This window comes from Hyaena hyaena, unplaced genomic scaffold, assembly GCF_003009895.1.
Source record: "Hyaena hyaena isolate Hyena2069 unplaced genomic scaffold, ASM300989v1 scaffold_662, whole genome shotgun sequence".
NCBI lineage: Eukaryota > Metazoa > Chordata > Mammalia > Carnivora > Hyaenidae > Hyaena > Hyaena hyaena.
In genome coordinates, this window is record NW_024081291.1 from 191,245 (window position 1) to 212,010 (window position 20,766).

The 20,766-nt window shown below is 38.0% G+C and overlaps 1 protein-coding gene across 2 annotated transcripts in view; it reads right to left on the bottom strand.

The window, feature by feature from the left end:
- Nucleotides 1–19,411, bottom strand: part of SRFBP1 (serum response factor binding protein 1) — a 64,740-nt gene extending 45,329 nt beyond the window's left edge. The window contains exons 1-3 of one of the 2 annotated variants that reach the window (XM_039216919.1): nt 19,221–19,411; nt 8,238–8,326; nt 7,131–7,203 (exon numbers count right to left, since the gene is read on the bottom strand). In XM_039216919.1, the coding sequence (XP_039072850.1) occupies nt 7,131–7,203; nt 8,238–8,326; nt 19,221–19,256 (198 nt within the window). In that variant the 5' untranslated portion in view covers nt 19,257–19,411. The remainder of the gene's footprint in view (nt 1–7,130; nt 7,204–8,237; nt 8,327–19,220) is intronic. The other variant, XM_039216920.1, reaches the window with a different exon arrangement.
- Between the last annotated feature and the right edge of the window lie 1,355 nt (nt 19,412–20,766).

The window sequence follows — 20,766 nt, forward strand, 5'->3', positions numbered from 1 at the left end:
TTTTTTTTAAACTTTTTTTTTTAATGTTTTATTTATTTCTAGGAGAGAGAGAGAGAGACAGCGTGAGCAGGGGAGGGTCAGAGAGAGAGGGAGTCACAGATTGAAACAGGCTCCAGGCTCTGAGCCGGCAGTCAGCACAGAGCCTGACGCGGGGCTCGAACCCACGAACCGCGAGATCATGACCTAAGCGAAAGTCGGACGCTTAACCGACTAAGCCACCCAGGCGCCCCAAAAGTTAACTTTTAAAAGGGTAAATGTCTAGAAAGGCCTTACTCTCCAAAAAATATGAAATAAATAAGGAATGGCTGATTTAGTAAAATAGGTATCGAAGAGATATAAGCGATATTATAATATGTTAAAACAGGTCAATTGTTGCTTTGTAATTAAAAGAGAAATTCCAATTACTACACTACTTCAAAATCTAAATATTATCTCAGTATAAAGTTACAAAGCCAGTTCTTTTGCTCATGCCTGAAAGAGACAGGGAAGAAAAGGTTGTGAGTAAACAAATTCAGATAAAAGAACAGAATGGGGAAGCAGGAAATGACTTTTTAAAAGCTAATCCATTCAATCTTCTTCATTTGATGGTTATGAAATGGAAGCCTAGAGAGAGGTCCAAGTTCATCACCTGAATTATAGTTGAACTCCACGACTTAGATTCCTGGTTTTTAGTTTTCAATTTATATTTACTTATTTTTCTTTTCGCCTATAGACAGGGGTGTTAGATGGAAAAACTTTATCATGTTCTAGTGACAAAGTAGGCAGAGGCATCGAAAGAAAGCCCCTACTGACCTCAGCAGGGTAAGACCGCTTGTCCTCTCCGACAACAGGTGTTTTTTCAGATTCAACTTAGTCCAAAAGTCACTGAATGTGACATTGCTCAGTCTCCCCATTCACCCATTGTATGAGCTATCCATGTAATAAAGTGTCCACTAGAACAGATATTACCAGGAGCTACAGTAAAAGAAAAGCAAACAAGGTGGGGAAAAAGATGTGATGGGACAAGGAGAAATAAAGGAGAAAAATTAAACAGTCGTGAAGGTGGAACTGTCCTCATGTGTGTCTGAATGGCTAAAATGTTCTGCAGAAGAGAGCTACTTCTGCCTTTTATGAAAGAACATCATGTTGAGTTTTTACTGGGGATCTTTAAAGGTAACCTCAAGGTTTCAAGAAATCACTTACTGCTTGATTTCCTTAATGCACTACAGAAAAATAACCTAATAAAAACTATAAATACATGAAAGGTGCTTTCAAATCACAGTGTGGATTGCTGCAGACCCCACCGCCATAAGAGATCATAAGGCACAGATGCTCGAGGAACTTGGGAGGTAAATGAGAAAGAGAAACATGATACCTCTTCCATGCTTGGACCACTGTCTGAAGCTTCTAGGTTTCAGCAATGAAGAAGCAGGGCTTTGAAACAAATTCAGCCTTCAAAGTTGTCAGACATCTTTTCACAGGTACGAAACAGGATGGGGGCAGGGAGGAGGGAAGGCAAACTTAGGATCACATGAGTAAGAACAACACCCATTTTGGTTCTGTCAGCACGGTTCTGCAAAGTAGGCTAGGCCACAGAGGAGCTACAACTTAAAAAAACTCCTCAATCATCACCATCATCAAATAATGGAGCTTGCACGATGAAACTAATACTGCTAACTTTGAAAGCACAACCACTGCCACTACCACCAAAAACATCTAGCTGATCACTCCCGTCCTGAAAGCGTCCCTTGGTTTCCTAGATACCAAACCCTCTTGGCTCCTTCTCCTCCCATGGCTATTCTTTCTCAATCTCTTGGACTTATTCTTCCTCATCTCTCTCTTAAGATTTAAACCTAGAGAGTCTTGGAGTGCTCAGGTCTCTTTACTCAGGAAGTTACAGTTACTTCCAGCTTTGGATGCCTTCATTTCTGGGTATGAGATGAAGATACTAACAGATCAATACAATTAACTCCCTTGTCGCTTACTTCCCCCAGCAACTGTCCTAAAGCTTGGACAGACTAGAAAAAGCCCTGCCTGGAGGTAATGGAAAGTAAAGGAAAGCAGAAAGACTGATAGGGAGTCGAAGCTGACTAAGCTAATGTAAAGATGGGAAGCTTGACAAATAAGTTCCACCTCTTCAGAGTACAGCCTAAGGCTAACTGCAGTCTGCATGGTTCTGGAATATGCGGAAGAGCCAATTCCAAGTGGGTCACTGAAACAGAAAAGATCTGAACGGAGGCTGGAGCTGATGTCTAAGAGGCAAAGTATGTAGGTAAACCCAATTAAAAACATTAACTTCTAATACAACCACCCTTTGCAGAAAATGAATCAAACCCAGAATCTCTACTACCCGACCTCCATAATGCCCAGGGTAACATCCTCATATGAAGAACCAAAACATAGAAACATTTGCATTCTCCAGAGGCAAAAATGGCTATTATCAATAACCTCAATGATATATACCTGCATATATTTGTAAAATTTCCCCTAAGTGAATTACAATTTTATCAGAGAAATAAAAAATCTCAACAGAGAAACAGAAACAATAAAAATACTGTTGACTGATTCAGCCAAAGAACATCAATCACTGGGTGAAAGACTACAGGATATTCATATCGTCTCAAAGTTGTTACTTCCACAAATTTACTTAATAGCTGCAAACAGAAAAAGGTGCCTTTAAAATGGAGACATTTGAGACAACATCTAAACCAAAAGATTAGAACTCAACAACATTAGTAAACATGAATATGACACAATGTACCATTATTCTTATTATATTGTACAATTACAAGTTTTCTATAGGTTTGGCATAGTCTCCAAACAGGAGGAGAGAAACACAAACAAAGAAAACCAAAAGACTATTACAAATCAGGGAAAAATTAAAACAGTGGTCCTGGGATCCATTCATTTTCTTTATCAGAAAGAAACTCTAGGAAAAGTAGGTGAAGGAGTTTAATGTACTTGTTAATAAGAATATACTGTTAACTGGTCTTCCTGGTAAACAGATTAGTGATTTTTGTTAAGAGGAAAATCCTTACCTAAACAATGCTCTTAGTAGGATGTCCCTTAAGGATGCTTACCGTAAACAAACTCAAAAATCTACAGAGTTATGAGGCATGAGCCACTGCAGAAAATCATTTCAACTATACAATCCTGGGGAATAGAATGGACAAGTTCCAAAATCTAAATGCTCTCTGCTATGAGGTAATAACTACACTTCTTCATTTTTTAAAAATTTTTTTTTACAAATAGTTTATTGTCACTACACTTCCTCATTTAAAGGCCTCATCTACTCTGGGCCGCAAAGTGCCTGACATAAAAAAGATGGACATGGGGAATCACTCAGAGTTCTAGATCTCTCTTCTTGCTTCATGTGCGTTCTGACTGCTATTAGTAAAGCTGGATGGTACATATGATCTCTAATATGAGTCTGATCTGAATCTTTGTACTGGCTTATAAGCAAAAGATGGAACTATCAAAAATAATTATATCTAAGATGAATTTAAGTTAATAAATACTAAAATGTTAGTAGAGTAAGTGAGCTACGTGTTGATTTGATACAAATAATTAACACTGTATACTTACAGGAAACATAAGCCATCTTTTATCTTATAGCAAAAGTTCTTTTAAGCATTCACAGGAGAAAACTTAACCAAAACCTAAATGTACAAATTACAGAGAAACTTCACCACCAATTTTTAAAAAGCAAATACAACCAGAAATAAAATTTTAATATATGAAAATATGTGATGATAAACCTGCAATCGAGTGGATGTATGTAGCCCAGAACTCTTCTAAACAGGTCTTCTGAAATAGGAATAGGCCTGATTTACAGAATTGTGGTGAAATTCAAATGATATGCACAAATACTATCATAATCTACACCATTTTTCCTATCTGTGGTCCACTAAGGACAACCACTTAGAAACAGGCTATAAAGAGGCATGAGACAACGGCAATACTAACAGCTGATGCAAGCTCAAAGGCTGGTTTGAGTTAACAGCCCTGAGCATGTGAGAAATAGAGGATGAAACAAAATCAGAAAGTTTTAAAACACAGAAGTAGGGGTAGCAGGCAGAATAAGGTCTCCTAGGACATGTGACTTCTCAGTGTGCAGGAGAACTTTGCAGAGGGAAGAGTAACAGCCCCAGGAGGACCAAGAAAAAACATGCAGATATAGGAAACTGAACATGATCTAGCTGTGAGGAATTAAAGAATCCGAAAACATGGGCATTATGTCCTCTAGGGGACAGCTACCATGTTTACATTATCTCATCTGGGAGTGCAGAATCTAGATATATTTCAGGAAATTCTTATGTTACTGAGGCAGCACCATCAAGTACCTACCTCTATTCACTTCATAATAACTAGCAGCCCACCACCTACTAGCTATTTGACCTTGGGCAAGCTGCTTACCTTCTCTAAGCCTCAGTTTTGTATTCAGGAAGATTGAGACAATAACGATGTCAATTTCATTAAATCATGAATATAAAACACACAATACAATACCTGGCACATACCAAATGCTCAGTATAAGACAGTCATTACCTTTATTACTTAAGAAGAAATTCTGTGAACATTTTGGTTGACTGCACTGAACATATCAATTTTACAATCTCCTTCTCTAGCTAGCTAACAGGAATCTGTAAAAGTTAATAAGCTACTTAAACTTCCAAAGAAAAGGAACTGTTTCAGTAGATACTACTTACACTTACATCAAAGTTAAATGTATGAATACTATTAGAAAAGGCAGCAAAGACTTGGTATTCTTACATTACAGTCTATAAAATTAGAACCTATGATTTTAAACTATCATAAAGATCTGGCCTTTTTTTTTTTTTTTCTTGGCCAGAAAATACAAACTCCCATTTCTAAAAATATCTCAGGTTTTCTTCTTGAGGAAGTCAGCTTGCAACAAAATACCCTATTATCATAGAAGGCAAGTATAGGAGGATATGTCATGAACAAGTCTACAAAAATGTAGTGGCATATGAGCTAAAGAAAAAATTCATCTGGAAAAACAAATATGTAGAGGTTTTCCTCCAAATTTAATTGAGACTGTACGTTTTCTGTTTTGTAACTATTTCTTTGATACTCCCATGTAGATGACGAACACTTCCTTAAGAAGTCACACATGACCTTTCAATTTTCAAAAATCCTCTACGATTTGCTTTTTTTAGAAAAGTAGACTGATTCTGTAAAAGACTCATGAGTGAGAAATAAAATTTCAAATGTGAGAAAAGCATATCGTCTTTCTAGTACACCTTTTATTCTGGTTCTTACATTTAAATGTAATCCAGTTTTTAAACAGCATTATGAAAGAAGTTGATGTCAGAGTAACCAATCTAGACCCTTAGTACCAAGAATTCAAAACATATATATATATATATATATATAAAATGTTTATTAACTATTTTGCAAATTTTATTAACTAATAATTGCAAAGAATATACAGGCAATAAATTTTAGTTTTCTATGAGGCAACAATTCCATAGTGGTCTTACATCATCTAGGAAAACAAACAAGCAAACAAACAAGGTAATGACATAGCAATCCTGTAAACCTATAAACTTTAATTATCACTGTGCCTGATTTCCTATTGCTGATGAGGTTTAAGAATAACAGAAAACAACTTTCACATACAGATCAAATAGGCCTCTTCTCTTTAATTAACTGAATTTATTACTGAGAACTACAGAAGGGAAGATTAATGAATATATTTTAATCTCAAACTCTTCATCCACCGCATATAGGCTTATTGTATACAAAACATCCTTTGCAGGGTAAAATAAAATCAGCAGTTATACAGTAGTTCAAAGCATCTGAATAATCTAGGACAGCAAAAATGATAATTCGGAAGAAATTACAGGGAAAAGTATAGGTAAGGAATGTAATTTAGTAAGGACCTTGGTTGAGAGACAGTAAAAGAGAAAAAGAGATAAATCCTAATTTTCTATCTCGGTGTTACACTCAAAACAAAAATCTCCAAAGATTTTATTTCTCACAGGAATTTCACAGAAAAAAAAAAGTCTATGAAAAAGCCTACAGGATGTGTAATCCATAATGACACCAATAGTAACTAGGAGTCATATAAAGAATATTTTGACTAAATGACTAGATAAAACACGGATTAAAACTCTGAGAAAGGAAAGACATATCAAATGGACTCCATGAATTCTGTAGACCTGTGTACATACATAAAATTACCCCACCAAAGAGACATAAAGAAGATTCACACGAAGAAGAATCATGTCCTACCTTTATTTCTAATCAGATTAACTGTGATAACTTTGTCTTATAAAACATCTTACAATACCTTCAAAAGGAAAAAATGGTGAGAAGCTTTGATGATCTAACTCAAAGAGAATATTGTTAGAGAATTCTTTTGCTTTTTTATCTATACCTAAACTTGTAAGTTATACCAAAATGTAATAGTCAAACATACATGCAAAATGACCCTGCAATTAAGATAATTGCTGGTACCAAATGTTGTCTTTAAGTTCTGCAATAAAACAGTCTCCCAGACATTTAATACTATGTCATTTGGTAAATGAAAGTTTCCACAAAGTAAGAGCAGTGAGAAGACCTAAAAATTATGCTAGTGAAGAGTCTGGCTGAAAGAAACAAAAATACGGATCATTTTGGTCCAGCACTAATTTTATTTCAAGTTACTACAGAGCTGAATAAAATGCTGACACCACCACACAAAAATTTATTGAGCTGGCAATAGGCAGAGCATGATGTCAGCCACGAACATCACCATTCGCATTACCAAAGAGCATCAATGCTTTAATTCTAGAACTTAACCTGGACTTTATGTGTGAAGTTGGAGTAAAAAATAAAAATCTTAGGCATGAGGCATTATTAAACATAGATGAGTTTAGTTTGGCCTAGTTTCGATGCAAATTACTCTAAGGCTTTAACAACTTCAGTAAAAAACATGGAAAAATGTAAGCTTAAACATACTACAATTTTCTAAATGTGATACATTCTTCACCAAACAGACCCATAAAAATAAGTCTCAGTCAACTGGCAGTAATATTCAAACAACTAACACCACACACACACACACACACACACACACACACACACGCACATGGAGAGGAGAAATGGAAACACACATATGTATTCACATTCACCCAAAGCCTGACCTTCATCGCATGAATTTCTTCAAGCAATCGTTGTGCTCGTCTCTGGTTTTTTAACAGTGCCTCTTCAGTGCCCCTGTAAAAATTACATGACAATACACAGCCAGGAAAAGCATTTATTTTAGACTCAAGTCATAATGGGAAGTCCTCATTTCTTTAAGAAGAGCATAATAAATCTTTAAATAACAAACACTATCATCCTGCATTGTCCTGCACATCCACTGCCTAACATACCCCAATTCCATCAACAAACCCAAGATTCTGGCAAATTATAAGCATCATCTGGCACTGTATTAATGACTATTACTACTAAGAGACAGTTTGCCTTCTAATTCCTTAATGGGAAGGCCAAATAATAGTTTTTTTATCAACTGATTAATGGCACATTGCATTTTATGTAACACAGGCTTATGAGCTACCATTAAAGGCTAGATACAATTTTATTCAACAAAATTTTGTTCTCTGCAATTAAAGGAATACAGGAAAATAGCTGGTTACATCAGAAAGACGGTTATTTATGATAGAAAGAACAAGAAATTAAGGGGGAACAAAATTATCTGAAGACTATTCATGCTTAATATTAAACATAAGAACTATAAGTCACAGGTTTACTCTAATATTCGTGACTAGGTTACAAAATATTTAAAAATAAGGGGAAAGCAATGTTTTGATAAACACTTCCATAAGGAACTAAAGATTTCAACTTAATTAGCAATTCAGGGGATAAAATGATAGAAAATTTTTATGACTGATTCAAGGTATTACTAGATTTATTAAACATGAAACATCTTAAAATAACTTCTAATCGCATAAACCACAGAAGTAACTCTGAAGGACTCTCATTCTGCAAAGGCCAAAAGGGAGAGCTGTGTAGAAAATCACAGCAGAAATCATCGTGTATCTTAAGCGAACGTGGCCCAGTCCATGCACAGATGGGCTGACACAGCACACTATATCCCACTCAGATCCCCTCTCTGTATTAAACAAAGTGCTGTATGAGTAAGATACGTAATTACTCCTCCGGGTCCCACCCTCAGATTTTGTAAATACCGAATAAAAACAACTTCTGACATTTCATTAGTCATAGGACCATGACTTCAAGTGACTAACTTTTTTGACTTGAGCCTGCCAACACTCCTGACAAGTTTTCGGATAACCAGAACTCGGATTCTCTTCACGTCTTTTCTCATCTTCACAACCTTTGAGGAATGAAACCAAAATTAGAAAGGTTCTCTCTTCATTCAAGGAGAAACACACTTTAGTTTGAGTCTCAATATTAGAGATTAAGTCTAGTCCCTCTCACTGAATTTTTAAGCATAGTCACAGTTAGATGAAATCCAACTTCTTCCATCAACAGTGAAGGGATAAAGCAACATTCTAAAAATGTGTCTGAGGACTTAAGAGAAACAACTTACAATTTTTTAAAAAGTCACAGCATTCTCAGTGATAGTATTTTAACACTGCAATTGTGTTTTGTGCTCAGAACATAATATATGGTAAGTTCCCTGAGATTAGAGAGCATCACATTCATCTTCCCACTCTGGTTTAAAACAGAGCTTCACCTATACTGGTAGGAATTTAATTTACTGAGTGTTTATATTATCAAAAACAAACGTGTGAAAGTGGTAACATTTTCCTTATTTTTGCAGCATCCCTTGCATTTGTTTTCAGTAACAAATTCAAGCATAACTTTAAAAGAGATGTGAGAAACACAAGGGTGCGTGCACACACGCACACACACACTGACAGATGCTTTAAATCATCCTATCAGACAAGAGTGTTGAACTCTAAGAATGAAAAAACAGAAAGATCGGCCAAGAAATGGAAATATTCTAATAATGAAGAACTACATGTTAATAACAGTACTTAGTACAATGGGATGCTATCATTCTGAGTTTGTATTCCATCTATAATTATTAGGAGTCATATAATCTATCATTCCTTTCATAATGTCCTTCTTGCCTTCTCCACTTTAAGAACTATATACAATCCAGTTCAGATAAAATCTTTTTTGAGAAAATTTCCGATGACTCCTTCAGATACAGATAACTCCTGTGACCTTCATGTCCCTACTATACCTTGTAGGTAGCATCTACTGCAGTGAACAGTCTCTAATTGCTCATGAGGCCAAATATTTTTTTTAATTTTTTTAATGTTTCATTTATTTCTGAGAGAGAAAGAGAGAGAGAAACAGCGTGAGCAGGGGAGGGTCAGAGACAGAGGGAGACACAGAATCTGAAACAGGCTCCAGGCTCTGAGCTGGCAGCACAGAGGCCGATGCGGGGCGAACCCATGAACCGTGAGAACATGACCTGAGCAAAAGTCGGACACTTAATTGACTAAGACACCCAGGCGCTCCGAGGCCATCTAAGGTCTGGGCACTCCTAGAGGACAGGGGCCGTACAGGACTTACATGATGCTTTCTGGGCCTTGAAAGAACACCTGGCAAATACAATCCCTCAAATTCTCCTTACTCAAGTAACAGTATCAACATGATCCTGCCTCTTCAAGGCTCTTGCATTCAGCTATAAAACCTTCTCTTACCCTCAATATAATTCACCCCCTTTTATTCTTTGAAGATACTGGCAACCAACTTCTAATTTATTTCCTCCCTAACGCTTTCCACTATTCCAGGTGACCTAAATGTTCATATCGCAACCTATCCGTTATTATATCCTCACTTCTTGACTTCCTTTCTTCATGAACTAAACTATTCATTCCATCTCAGCACCCACTTCCACGGTCACACTGCTGTCTTTGTTACCACTCATAATTTTTTTATAACCATTAACTCAACTACTCCACACTAAGTGGACATTAATAGACATCACAATGTCTATTTAAACTTCTTTTTTCTAGTCTACCCACCACAGCCGTCTTTGACTTCACTGGGACCATCAGTTCACTAACTCCTATGCTGTCTCTCAAATGATCAGTCCTCTACTTTTAAACTCTCCTTTTATTCAGGTCAATGTGCATGATCAACACTTGCCAATACCTTAAACTCCCCTAACTGTCCTTTTAGAAATCCCTCTAAGTTAATCCGGGATGAAAACATTATCCTGAGTTCTTTGTCACAGCACCCCAATAGCTGGGAAATACTTTACACATTCTATCTACTTCAATTTCATCACAACTAAATTGAAATGGCCCCTATAGTTTTAACAATCCTATCATATTTTTTTCTAATTAATTCCTTCCCTAATGACTATTTTAAACCTTTGTCTGCCCTCTTAAACATCAGACCTTCCTCTTCCCCTCTCTTTTCCAATTTCATGGAGAAAATGAACATCAGACGGGAACCATCATCTTTCTACCACTTACCACCAGGAATGCAAATTCATCCTCTATTAACAAAGTTACAATATAAGAAATTCTCCTACATAGCATTGGAAGTTAATGTTCTAGTAAGTAATGTTTTGGAACTCATCTTTTCTGCCTTCTTAGAACCCTTACTATAGACTATCCCTTTACTCTAGCACTGTCCATCTCTTACGTGGATGTTTCCATTAATGTTTTTTGTTTCTATTAATCTTTAATCAAGCTTGAGTCATTTTCCCTAGAGATAAGACAGACAAAACATCCTCATTGTGAACATCAGTAGGAGTACCCTCTCTCTACAATTACCTCAGAGCCGAGCTTTCGGAGAGTTCAAACTCCACATCTCCACTTGGAAAGGACCACATAATTTCAGTTGGATTTCCATTCCCATTAGTCCGCTGACAGCTGTCACAAAAGACATTAATGATTTCTAAAAGTCCCTAAAATCCAACAAATTTTTCAGGTTTCATCTCCCTTGAAGTCTCAGCAGCAGTCGACACTGTTGACCACTTTCTCCTTCTTGAACACTTTCCCTTGCTTTCCGTAACAGAATCCTCTCCAGGATTCCCTTCATCATCTCTAGCCACTCTGCCCTGGTCTTCTCTGAAGGCTCATCCACTTTTAACCAGTCATAAGTTCAAAGCACAATCCTAACCCAACTCTCCTTTCCACAATATACTTGCCAGCCCTAAGGGATCTCCCATATGTATACTGTAATTTGCCAACTAAACAAAGATGACTCAATAATTTCTGCGTTCAGCTCAGATCTCTCTTTTAGCTCCAGACCTAAGTGTGCAACTGTCTACTTGACAGTTTCTTTTAAACAGGCCTAAACTCATCTGAACTCATGTTCCTTACCCACAACTGGATTCCTTTTATGTTGCTTCTTATTTCAGGAAAAAGAACAGTTCTTTTGTTCAATTATAAACTGTGGGCTCATTAGAAGAGGCTCTCTTTGCTAAATCCCTCACAATGACTCTGTTACTGAGCTGTGTTAGTTTTATCTCCTAATTATGTCTCAAACTGTACCACTTCTTCCCCTACCTTGACCTCCTAGCTCTTGGCTGAGTTACTGCTAACTGGTTTCTCTACATCCATTCTTGCCTCTTTCCACCCAGTTATCCACAACTCAGTCAGAATACACTTTTTAACACACAGATCTGATGACAGACCTTTACTTTATTCTCTTCGGTGGATTCCAGTTGGTCTTGGAATGTCACACGAGGCTTCTTTTGGTCCTTGCTCCTCACCAGGCTCCCACCTACCACCAAGTCTTTACACCTGCTGTTTCCTCTGGTAGGCACGCTCTTTCTTATCCTCCTGATTTTGGCTCAACTGTCATTTCTCAGTAAAATCTTTCCTGGCTTTCCAGAAAGGGTCAAAATACTCCTATATAAACACTTACAAGTGCTCCTAGAACTTATCATGTTATTTTAAGTTTAATATTTTACTTGTAATACAATTACAATCTAATGTGTCTTTTTCCCAGTAGGTTATAAATTCCATAAAGACCAAGCATCTGGTTTTAGTCAATATGACATCTTAACACCTAATACAGCAATGGTATACTGTTAACTTTTCAATAAACATGTGTTAAGTGACCAGAAAAGTTACAATACTCACTTGCTCATTCACTGCTCCAAATGTAAAATATATTAACAAAGTGCAGAGTAATCAGGTTTCTTTCCCACTAGATATGCTAACCTCTTTGGGATTTATTTAGATTGAGAAAAAAAGTTAGATTGAGAAAAAAATTATACTTGCACAAATAAAAAGCCATTTAGACTAGGTTGAAGTGAGAAATCAAGCTTACATTTCATACACAGCAAAGTGGGGGTTTAGGACACATTTTTTTGAAAGTCATTTATAAAATAAATGGATAGTGAGTGATAAATTATACATTAAAATATATTAACTACTGTTTCTAATTGCTGTAACCTGAGTTGCATGAAGTGATTATATGCTATTTGCTAACTGCTGTGAGCCAAATGTAACTAATAAACTACGGTGAGCAAAGGTGGTCCTTAGTTCCATTCCAGTCATGGGAAAGCAAGACTCCAATTTTAGAAAAAATTTTTAACAGTTTATTTATTTCTGAGAGAGAGAGAGACAGTGTGAGAAGGGGAGGGTCCGAGAAAGAGGGAGACACAGACTCTGAAACAGGCTCCAGGCTCTGAGCTGGCTGTCAGCACAGAGCCCGACGCGGGGCTCGAACCCATGAACCATGAGATCATGACCTGAGCCAAAGTCGGTCGCTCAACGGACTGAGCCACCCAGGCGCCCCAATACTCCAATTTTAAAATTCCGATTTAAGAAGCACTATGTTTGTCATTACTGCATTAGGTAATTCTAAATGAAAAGGGAATGCTTTACGTATGTAGTTTCATGCCAACACCAAAAAATGTGTTTCTAATTTCTCGACTTTTCCAGTATTTCTATGCAAGCAATAGGAAAATTTGATTACTATATTAGAAAAATAAGTACATTCATTTTATGAAACAATGGAATCATAATTTTATTTTTCTCACAACCGCTTACCCCAAGCACTTAGCTTTCTTCAAGCCTTTAACTTTAGTTTTGCAAAACTGACAAACAGGTACCAGGAGCCTCTTAGTTACAAAAGAAAAATTCATTTGCACCTAGGAATTACAAAGTTGGTTGACAGAAAACCCACAAGTCAACAAATAGGCCTAAAACATTCAATCCTGTCAGAAGGCCAATGCACTACTTAAGGGCAATGTTCATGGGTTTTCCAACTCAAAGCAAACAGAACAATCACTGTTAGAAATGTGAAATAAGTAGGATACTGTCTGGGAGAAAGGAGGGAACAATAAATAAAGAGAGCAAGGAGAAAACAGGGGAATAATAATGGAAATGAAATGTGCTGACAAAGAAGAAACAAAAAGAAGAGGAAAGTAAAAGGAAAGAGCTTGAGGAAAGAAACTCAAGGACAAATCTGTGGGTCGTCATCAAATCCAAGCTGAGGGCTTCCAAGCAGCTAAAAAGTGTAGTTAATCTATAAGAGCAAAAGAAAAAGACACGCACACGCACACGGACACACACACAACACGATACATGTGGTAAAAGTGAGGTGTCAATGAGAACTTAAGCATGAGGATGCTCTCAGTTAACCTGGTAAAATCTCAACACAGTAACATAATCTGGGTCATCTCTTGAGGAGACAGTACAAAAATATGATCATAACTGGGGCACATGGGTGGCTCAGTCGGTTGGGCGTCCGACTTTGGCTCAGGTCATGATCTCGCAGTTTGTGGGTTTGAGCCCCGCGTCGGGCTCTGTGCTGACTGCCAGCTCAGAGCCTGGAGCCTGTTTCAGATTCTGTGTCTCCCTCTCTCTCTGACCCTCCCCTGCTCATGCTGTCTCTCATTCTCATTTCTCTCAGAAATAAATTAAAAAAATATATATGATCATAACTAAATGAAGTGAAAGCTAATACACCTGCTTGGGAAAAGACATGTGGGCATACGGGGAAGAGTCAACGTAAACACAGGACAGGAAGCCACAAAGAGCAAAAGTTAGCAGTGTCTAATTCAAGGAGATTCCAAAGGATTCCCCAGTTCAGAGACAAGTCATCCAACTTGTCCTGGAAAACTCAATCATGGGGACAGATGGGTCACAGCCCAGCAATGAACTGTGTGCAGCCAGTGTAGATCAGCAAAGAACCTTTTGCAATGTGACAGTTATTGTCCTTCATTATATGTATTTCATAAACTAGCTTTCTCATTTATATAGTCTCTTATAAGCTATGGTTAACGTGAATTTGCTTTTGAAAGAACGAGCTCTACTTTTGGGGTGACAATGATAGCAAGTTTCTGATCTATACAGCTGAGAGCAAACTACGGTCCCAAGACAAATATAAATACTATTTTGAATGGACTCTTGTTAGCTATCTGAGAACCAGACTACTAGCCAGTCTCTTTTGGTAATTTATTGACTTTGCCATGCATTTAAATTAATCTAGAACAAAACCCCATGGTTATCAGAAAACAATTGTTTCTTAGACCTTGTATTGCTCTAGCGGAGCTTGCAGTGCTAAGAAAAATCTGAGCACACCTGTTTCTTAGAGTACATTAAGACTTCTGGTTATTCACTGCTCATCTATCAGATCGTGTCACTCACACACACAAAAGAAAAAAAAAATCACAACACATCATATCGAGGAGGCTGTTGTGAAATAGGCACTCTCATGTGTTGTTGATAGAGGACTACAAACTGGTGTACTCTTTCTGGAGGAAACTGGCAATCCAGACAAAAATCCTACTTATAGGAAATCTAACCAGAGGATACATCTCCAACAATAGGAAATGGCTATGCACAGGACCATTCACAGTACCCTTCCTATAAAATGCTGCATAAGACATAAAATAATGCATATAAACAAAGCACAATGTGGTATTCTAAATCAATGCAGGACATCTGCATGTATAATCAGGAGTAAACCCTGAAAGTGATGAAAAGTAACTTTTGGAATGATACACATGGTATGACATTGCATTAATACAGTAGCACGTAAAGTATAAAAATATACAACACAAATACTGTGGGTACATAGAATACATGCTGGTAAATACTCTACTAAATTAAAATATGGATAAGAAAATAACGTTGAAGGAATAAGAATTACTTCTGAAACAGAGAAGAAGATGGGTGAAATTAGGCATTGCAATATAGCAAAATACTGTCACTTGCTAAACCCAAGAATTAGATTATAGGGACATATGTTCTATCATTTTCCATATAACTGAACTATTTCATAGTTGACAAAGCTAATTATGGTATGATAACTTATTATCAATTATTGTGGTACTGATTATACAGTGGGCTTCTAATTTGGCCATTTGGATAACTTACTGCTGAATTATACTTTTTATTTTTGATGAGCAACAATTTAAAAATTCCAGAATGCTTGGTGATTATCTACAACTGTATCGTTGAGCATTTGCTGCCACCTAGCAAAACTTCTCAGCATAGTTTAACAACCAAACAGAAAACGCTTCCTTCTCTTGGACAGACTCTGATTTACTATTTCAGTAAAAAGTACTGAAAGGTACTACACACTCAATTACGAACGAGGAGCTTTGTAACTTCAAAAAGTACATACAAACATGGTTCTTGACATTCTTATCTTTTACAACACATGGAGACAAATCACTCTGTTCTGTGGCACTTTTGTTTCTACCTTTAGGATCTAAGAGGAGGTAGAGAGAAATTTCCTAATGAGCTTCTTGGTAATGTGCTCTCAGGAATAATCTGTTTCACATCAAGGTCCTTGGCCCTCCTAGGGAATTAAAGTACATGATCTGACTGTTTCACCTCCTAATTCTGATTCTGCATCTCACTGCTGCCTAAAGAAAGAGACGACTGGAGTAAAACCAGCTCTAGTTTTGCAAATTCTGTACTCACTAAATGCTAGGGCACTTTGTTTCCAATTGTGCATCCTTTCTCTAGTTCTAATGGAGAGGGAAAAAAAAGTCTATAGTTAGGACATTTCCATCCTTCATGTGAACATGAAATAACTCAATTTGAGCTACTCATACTACCATATGCCCAACACTATTACTCACTGTTACCTAGGTCCATTAATCAGGTTCTAGGTACAAACTAGGTACAATAATTAAACTAGATACAATAATTAAAGTTAGTTAGGGAAGCTGCTAAAATAAGTCAATTGGATAGTCTCATTTTGAAGTCCACATAAAGTACTGGTCAAAATAAAACATGTAATAAATAATAAGATGAAGTAAAAACTGATTTTTCTAAAAGAAAAACAAAGGTAAAATTAACAAGGTAAGATTTTACATACTGAAGAACAAACGTCCTTTTAAGAACTGAGAATCAGGAAGTCTTCTATAAATGTCAGCTTTTCTCCTTGGAAAATTTTGGAAAAAAATAAAAATATTACAGGTACAAGACACTGAAAGTCAGCTTAAAATAATAGGTGCCTGTGCAGGCAGTCTTTTTATTTCCACAGAAGATATTTTGGGAAATTAAATATGCTATAAATTAGATGGCCACATAACTTTTTAAAAGAAAAAGTCTTAATTAAAAACATTTCACAGATAATGAGTTATCAATATCACAAAAATGATACTAGAGATCTATAAATATTTGAGAATCTGGGGCGCGTGGGTGGCTCAGTTGAGCGTCTGACCCTTTGTTTTGGCTCAGGTCATGATCTCACGGTTCATGGGATTGAGCCCTGTGTCAGGCTCCAGGCTAACAGCATGGAGTCCGCCTGGGATTCTCTCTCCCTCTCTGTCACTCCCCTGCTCGCACGTTCTCTCAAAATAAGTACACTTAAAGACAGACAGAGACAGAGAGAGAGAGAGAGAGAGAGAGAGAGAGAGAGAGAGAGAACCTGTTGAAACCGACGGACTTTTTTTTCTCCCTAAAGACGCACATACAAAGATCAATTTACACATCATTTCAGGCAATTGTTGGATCCGTGAATTCCTAAATGTCAGGTAAGGAGAGCTAATTTAAATTACTGAGAATCATAAAAATGATGGCTCAAGTTACTCACTGAACAGGTCAGTACACAGGATATGATGATGAGCAAAAGCTTCAAGATAAATGGAGGGTGTAAGAAATCTCTCTCACATTCACACACACACACTGCACATCTGTTACAAATGCTAAAAGGAAGTAAATGGTGTTACAAATGCTTATAGAAAGGATAAAAGGATAAAGTCAATCTCAGTTTTCCTGAGAAAATAACAAATAAAGTAGAAATATGAAATGGACTAATGAAAGGAAAAGCAGTTTGGGGTATAAGGGAGAATATGTGCAAAGGAGGTGTAAGTGTGCCACACTACCTAGTGGATGAAGGCCCCTGAGGCTGAAGCGGGTGAGGGGCAGGAGGCAGTGATGTACTATAAGACAGAGAGGAGACTGGCCTTCTTTAGGCAGGTCTTTACCAAAAGCAAGAGGAAGCCATCAAATAGGCTGTAAGCAAGTGAGTCACATGATTAGATTTCTAATTTGAAGCGAGCACTCACTCCAGCTAGGCTATGAAGAACAGACTAGAGCGAGAGAAGAGTCAAGGAAAAGTAGTTGGAAGGCTAGTAAGTAGTTCTGGTCAGAGATAAAACTGGGACTAGGATGAAAAAGTAATAGATTAAGATAGTGAACATAAACTCTTTTTCTGATATGTTTCTTCCTGGGAGAAATTGTTCATTCATTTCTTGTACCAATTTTCTAAAGATGGTTTATCTTAACTATTTTACAGTAATGACATTAGCCCTTTATCTGTCACATTTGCTATATATGTTTTTCAAATTGGCTGTCTTAAATTTTGGGATGTTTCTCAATTTTTCTGTAGACAACCTATGCTTGCTTTTCCCTTTGTAGATGTTTCCTTCCATGTATTTGAAAGTATAATGTATGTTTATGAATATATGCTAAGCATATTCAGAATTTCCACCTTAGATATATTCTGTACTCCACTGCCACGTGAAATCCAGAGTTATTAGCCTGGCAGTAAGGTAGTAATGTATTTTAGTTTCATTTCCTATTTCATCCCACAAGTTCTCATCAAAATGGAGCATTATCTAGCCGCAGACCACCCATGGGGGGTCCCTACTGCCATTTCTTGGCTTATACCAGTCCCTTTGCCCCGAATGCCTTCTTCCTCTTCACTGAATTATGCACTGCAAGGCAATAGGTAAGATCCTTGAGGACAAAGAACAATCACTTCATTTTGCCTTCTTTGGAAACTTTTCTGCACTACTTGTCTTTCTGGGCATTTTTCTCTACCATAGGTAGGTGTTGCTTAGCCTTTTCCTGAGTTGCAACCTACAGGTTGCCTAAAAGTAAAGTATGTCTACACACATCTGTAGGAGGTGAACAGCAGGTCGTGCTCACAGCAAACACACAGCCACTGAATGGAGGATAAGGAAGCTCCTTTGCAGGAGCTGTGAGGTCCCCATTGGATTCCTGCTTCTCCAGCTTACTTTTAACTCTACAGTTGTCTCAGGACTTCCTTCAATAGAACCAGAAACGGGAAAGGGGACAGCGGCAGAAATGGCAGCCTAGTGACACTGAAACGTTCCGTTAGCAATAATAAGAGCAAATACCTGGTTTCCGACTGAGTTTAAGAGAGAACAAGAGAAGGGGAACTAGGGGCAGCAACCATAAGCAACTCTTTTTAAAAATTTGCTGCAAATGGAAGGAGAGAAATGGGACAGTCGTTGCAGTAAGAAACATGGTATTGAGCGTACATCCTTACAAAAGGCACGATCTCATTGAAGATCAGCAATCTTTTAGCATAAGCTATAACTCTGAACCCCCGCCTTCATTGTCAGCGCCCAAAAAAAAGTCGGGCAATGCTTAATGAGAGTTTATTAGCTGTCCAGCACTGCGCAAACGCTCCCCGTATTCCAATCAATTTCTCACAACAACCTTGCGGGAAAAGTACGATCATGAGCTTCGAATGACAAACGGGGACAGTGAATATAAAGATTAAATGACCTTCCCAACGTCTCAGAGATAAAAAATTCATGGGGCCGGAGGGCCAGAGACAGGTCTCTTGCTTCAGCCACCTCGGAACCCCGGAGGGAAGTTACTGTGGCCAGGCTCCGAGTTCCGGTAATATGGCCAGGGCCCGTCCAGAAACTCCTTCCAGTAGGGACTCCCTACCCTAGCCCCCAGGAGACCAAGCGCGCGTCTCAAAGACCCAAAGGAGCCCCAAAGGAGCCGTTCGTCGGGGATACTAAAGAGCAGCCCCACAAGTTCCCAGACCTCGGCGCCTACCTCGTTATTGAGGTTTAGACTCCCCGGTTGAGCCATGGTCGGTTTCAGAAGATGCGCGGCGACCAGCACGTGAATTATACACGCCAAAGCGCAGTTGCGTCGCCACGCCCCTCTACGGCGAGCTCTGCGGCCCAAAACTCATCGACCACCGTCCTTTCGCGACAACGCTTGACTAACAGGGAGATTGACTCTTTCAGGGACAGAACGGAAGTGAGTGAGAACGACTTCCGGAGTGAAGTGCTACGCGCCGGAACTGCACGTTCCTATGGAAACCGAGCCTGCGGCGGTGGCCCAGAGGGCGCCCGGCTAGCTCTTGGCAAATTTAGTTTTTCAAGATGCTTATTTACTTTATTATATTCGTTGCTAGACGTGCCCCGGCATTTAAGGACCTTGTTTTTGTGTCCCAATGGGAGTGAAAGGACGTTTTCTTAAAGGAACAGTTGGCAGGCCAATTTTTGCACCGAATTTTTTTTATCTGGCGTTTGTGAATACTCTTGCGCTTCTCGCAAGGAGCCCTAATTAGATTCAACTTATACTATAGCTGAAGCATGGACATATACTTGCTGCATAACAAGGTTTGAATTTCGATAATGAACCATCAAATAGATTTAATAATAATGTAATAGTTTAAATAGATCTTCCCTGTAGAAAGGGACACCAGAAAGAAAACTATTGAACATTTGAAGCAAAACTCTCAAAGCACATTTGCAATTGCCTAAGAGAATGACTGTTTTGAAGTATTAGCCTGCAAATGGAGGAGACAGGTAGTAAATCTGAATTAGATAATCTTTGAATTAATACTTAACACCTGATAGTATTGATTATTAAAATGAGACATAGGTTGGGGCAAAAGCTTTACATAAATTAAATCCAAACTACAGAAATGCAATGAGATAGGAACTTTTCTTATTTTACAGATGTGGAAAGTGACTTCCAAGGAGCCAAGTATCTTACCCATATTCCCTAGCTGGGACCAACAGCGGCCACAGGACCGAGGGTCTGGTTACATAAATCTGTGGAGTCCAGTGCAAAATGAAAATGTAAGACTCCTTCATTCAAAAAGTAGGAAAACATTGGTTTTTTGTTTTTGTTTTGTTTTTCATTCCCTGCATGATGTTTCTTGACCTGTGCTGTGTTTATATTGGGTATTTAATGTAGTGTTATGTCAAGCACAGGGATATTGGTTTATCTAGTGCAGACCTTTACAGGTGCCTGGGACCTGTACACCAGGACTCAGGGTGGGACATATGTTTTGGAACAAGATTGCAGCGATTGCTGGGCAGAGACGAAAGTGGGAAGCCAGAGAATCCAACTGGAGGATGTGGGAGACAGGACCAAAACTGACCCAAGTCTAAACCATTGAGATAAGTTTCACTGTCCCACTGGACTGACTTACAAAACTCAAATTCACAGATACAATTAGGAATTTCAAGAGTGATGAAAGAACATTGAAGCTAGGCCTACTGATGAGTCTCTGTCCACAAAAGACAGCTGTGTCCAGAGTCCATGCTCTTACCTGATGATTCTGTACTGAAATTACATTAAC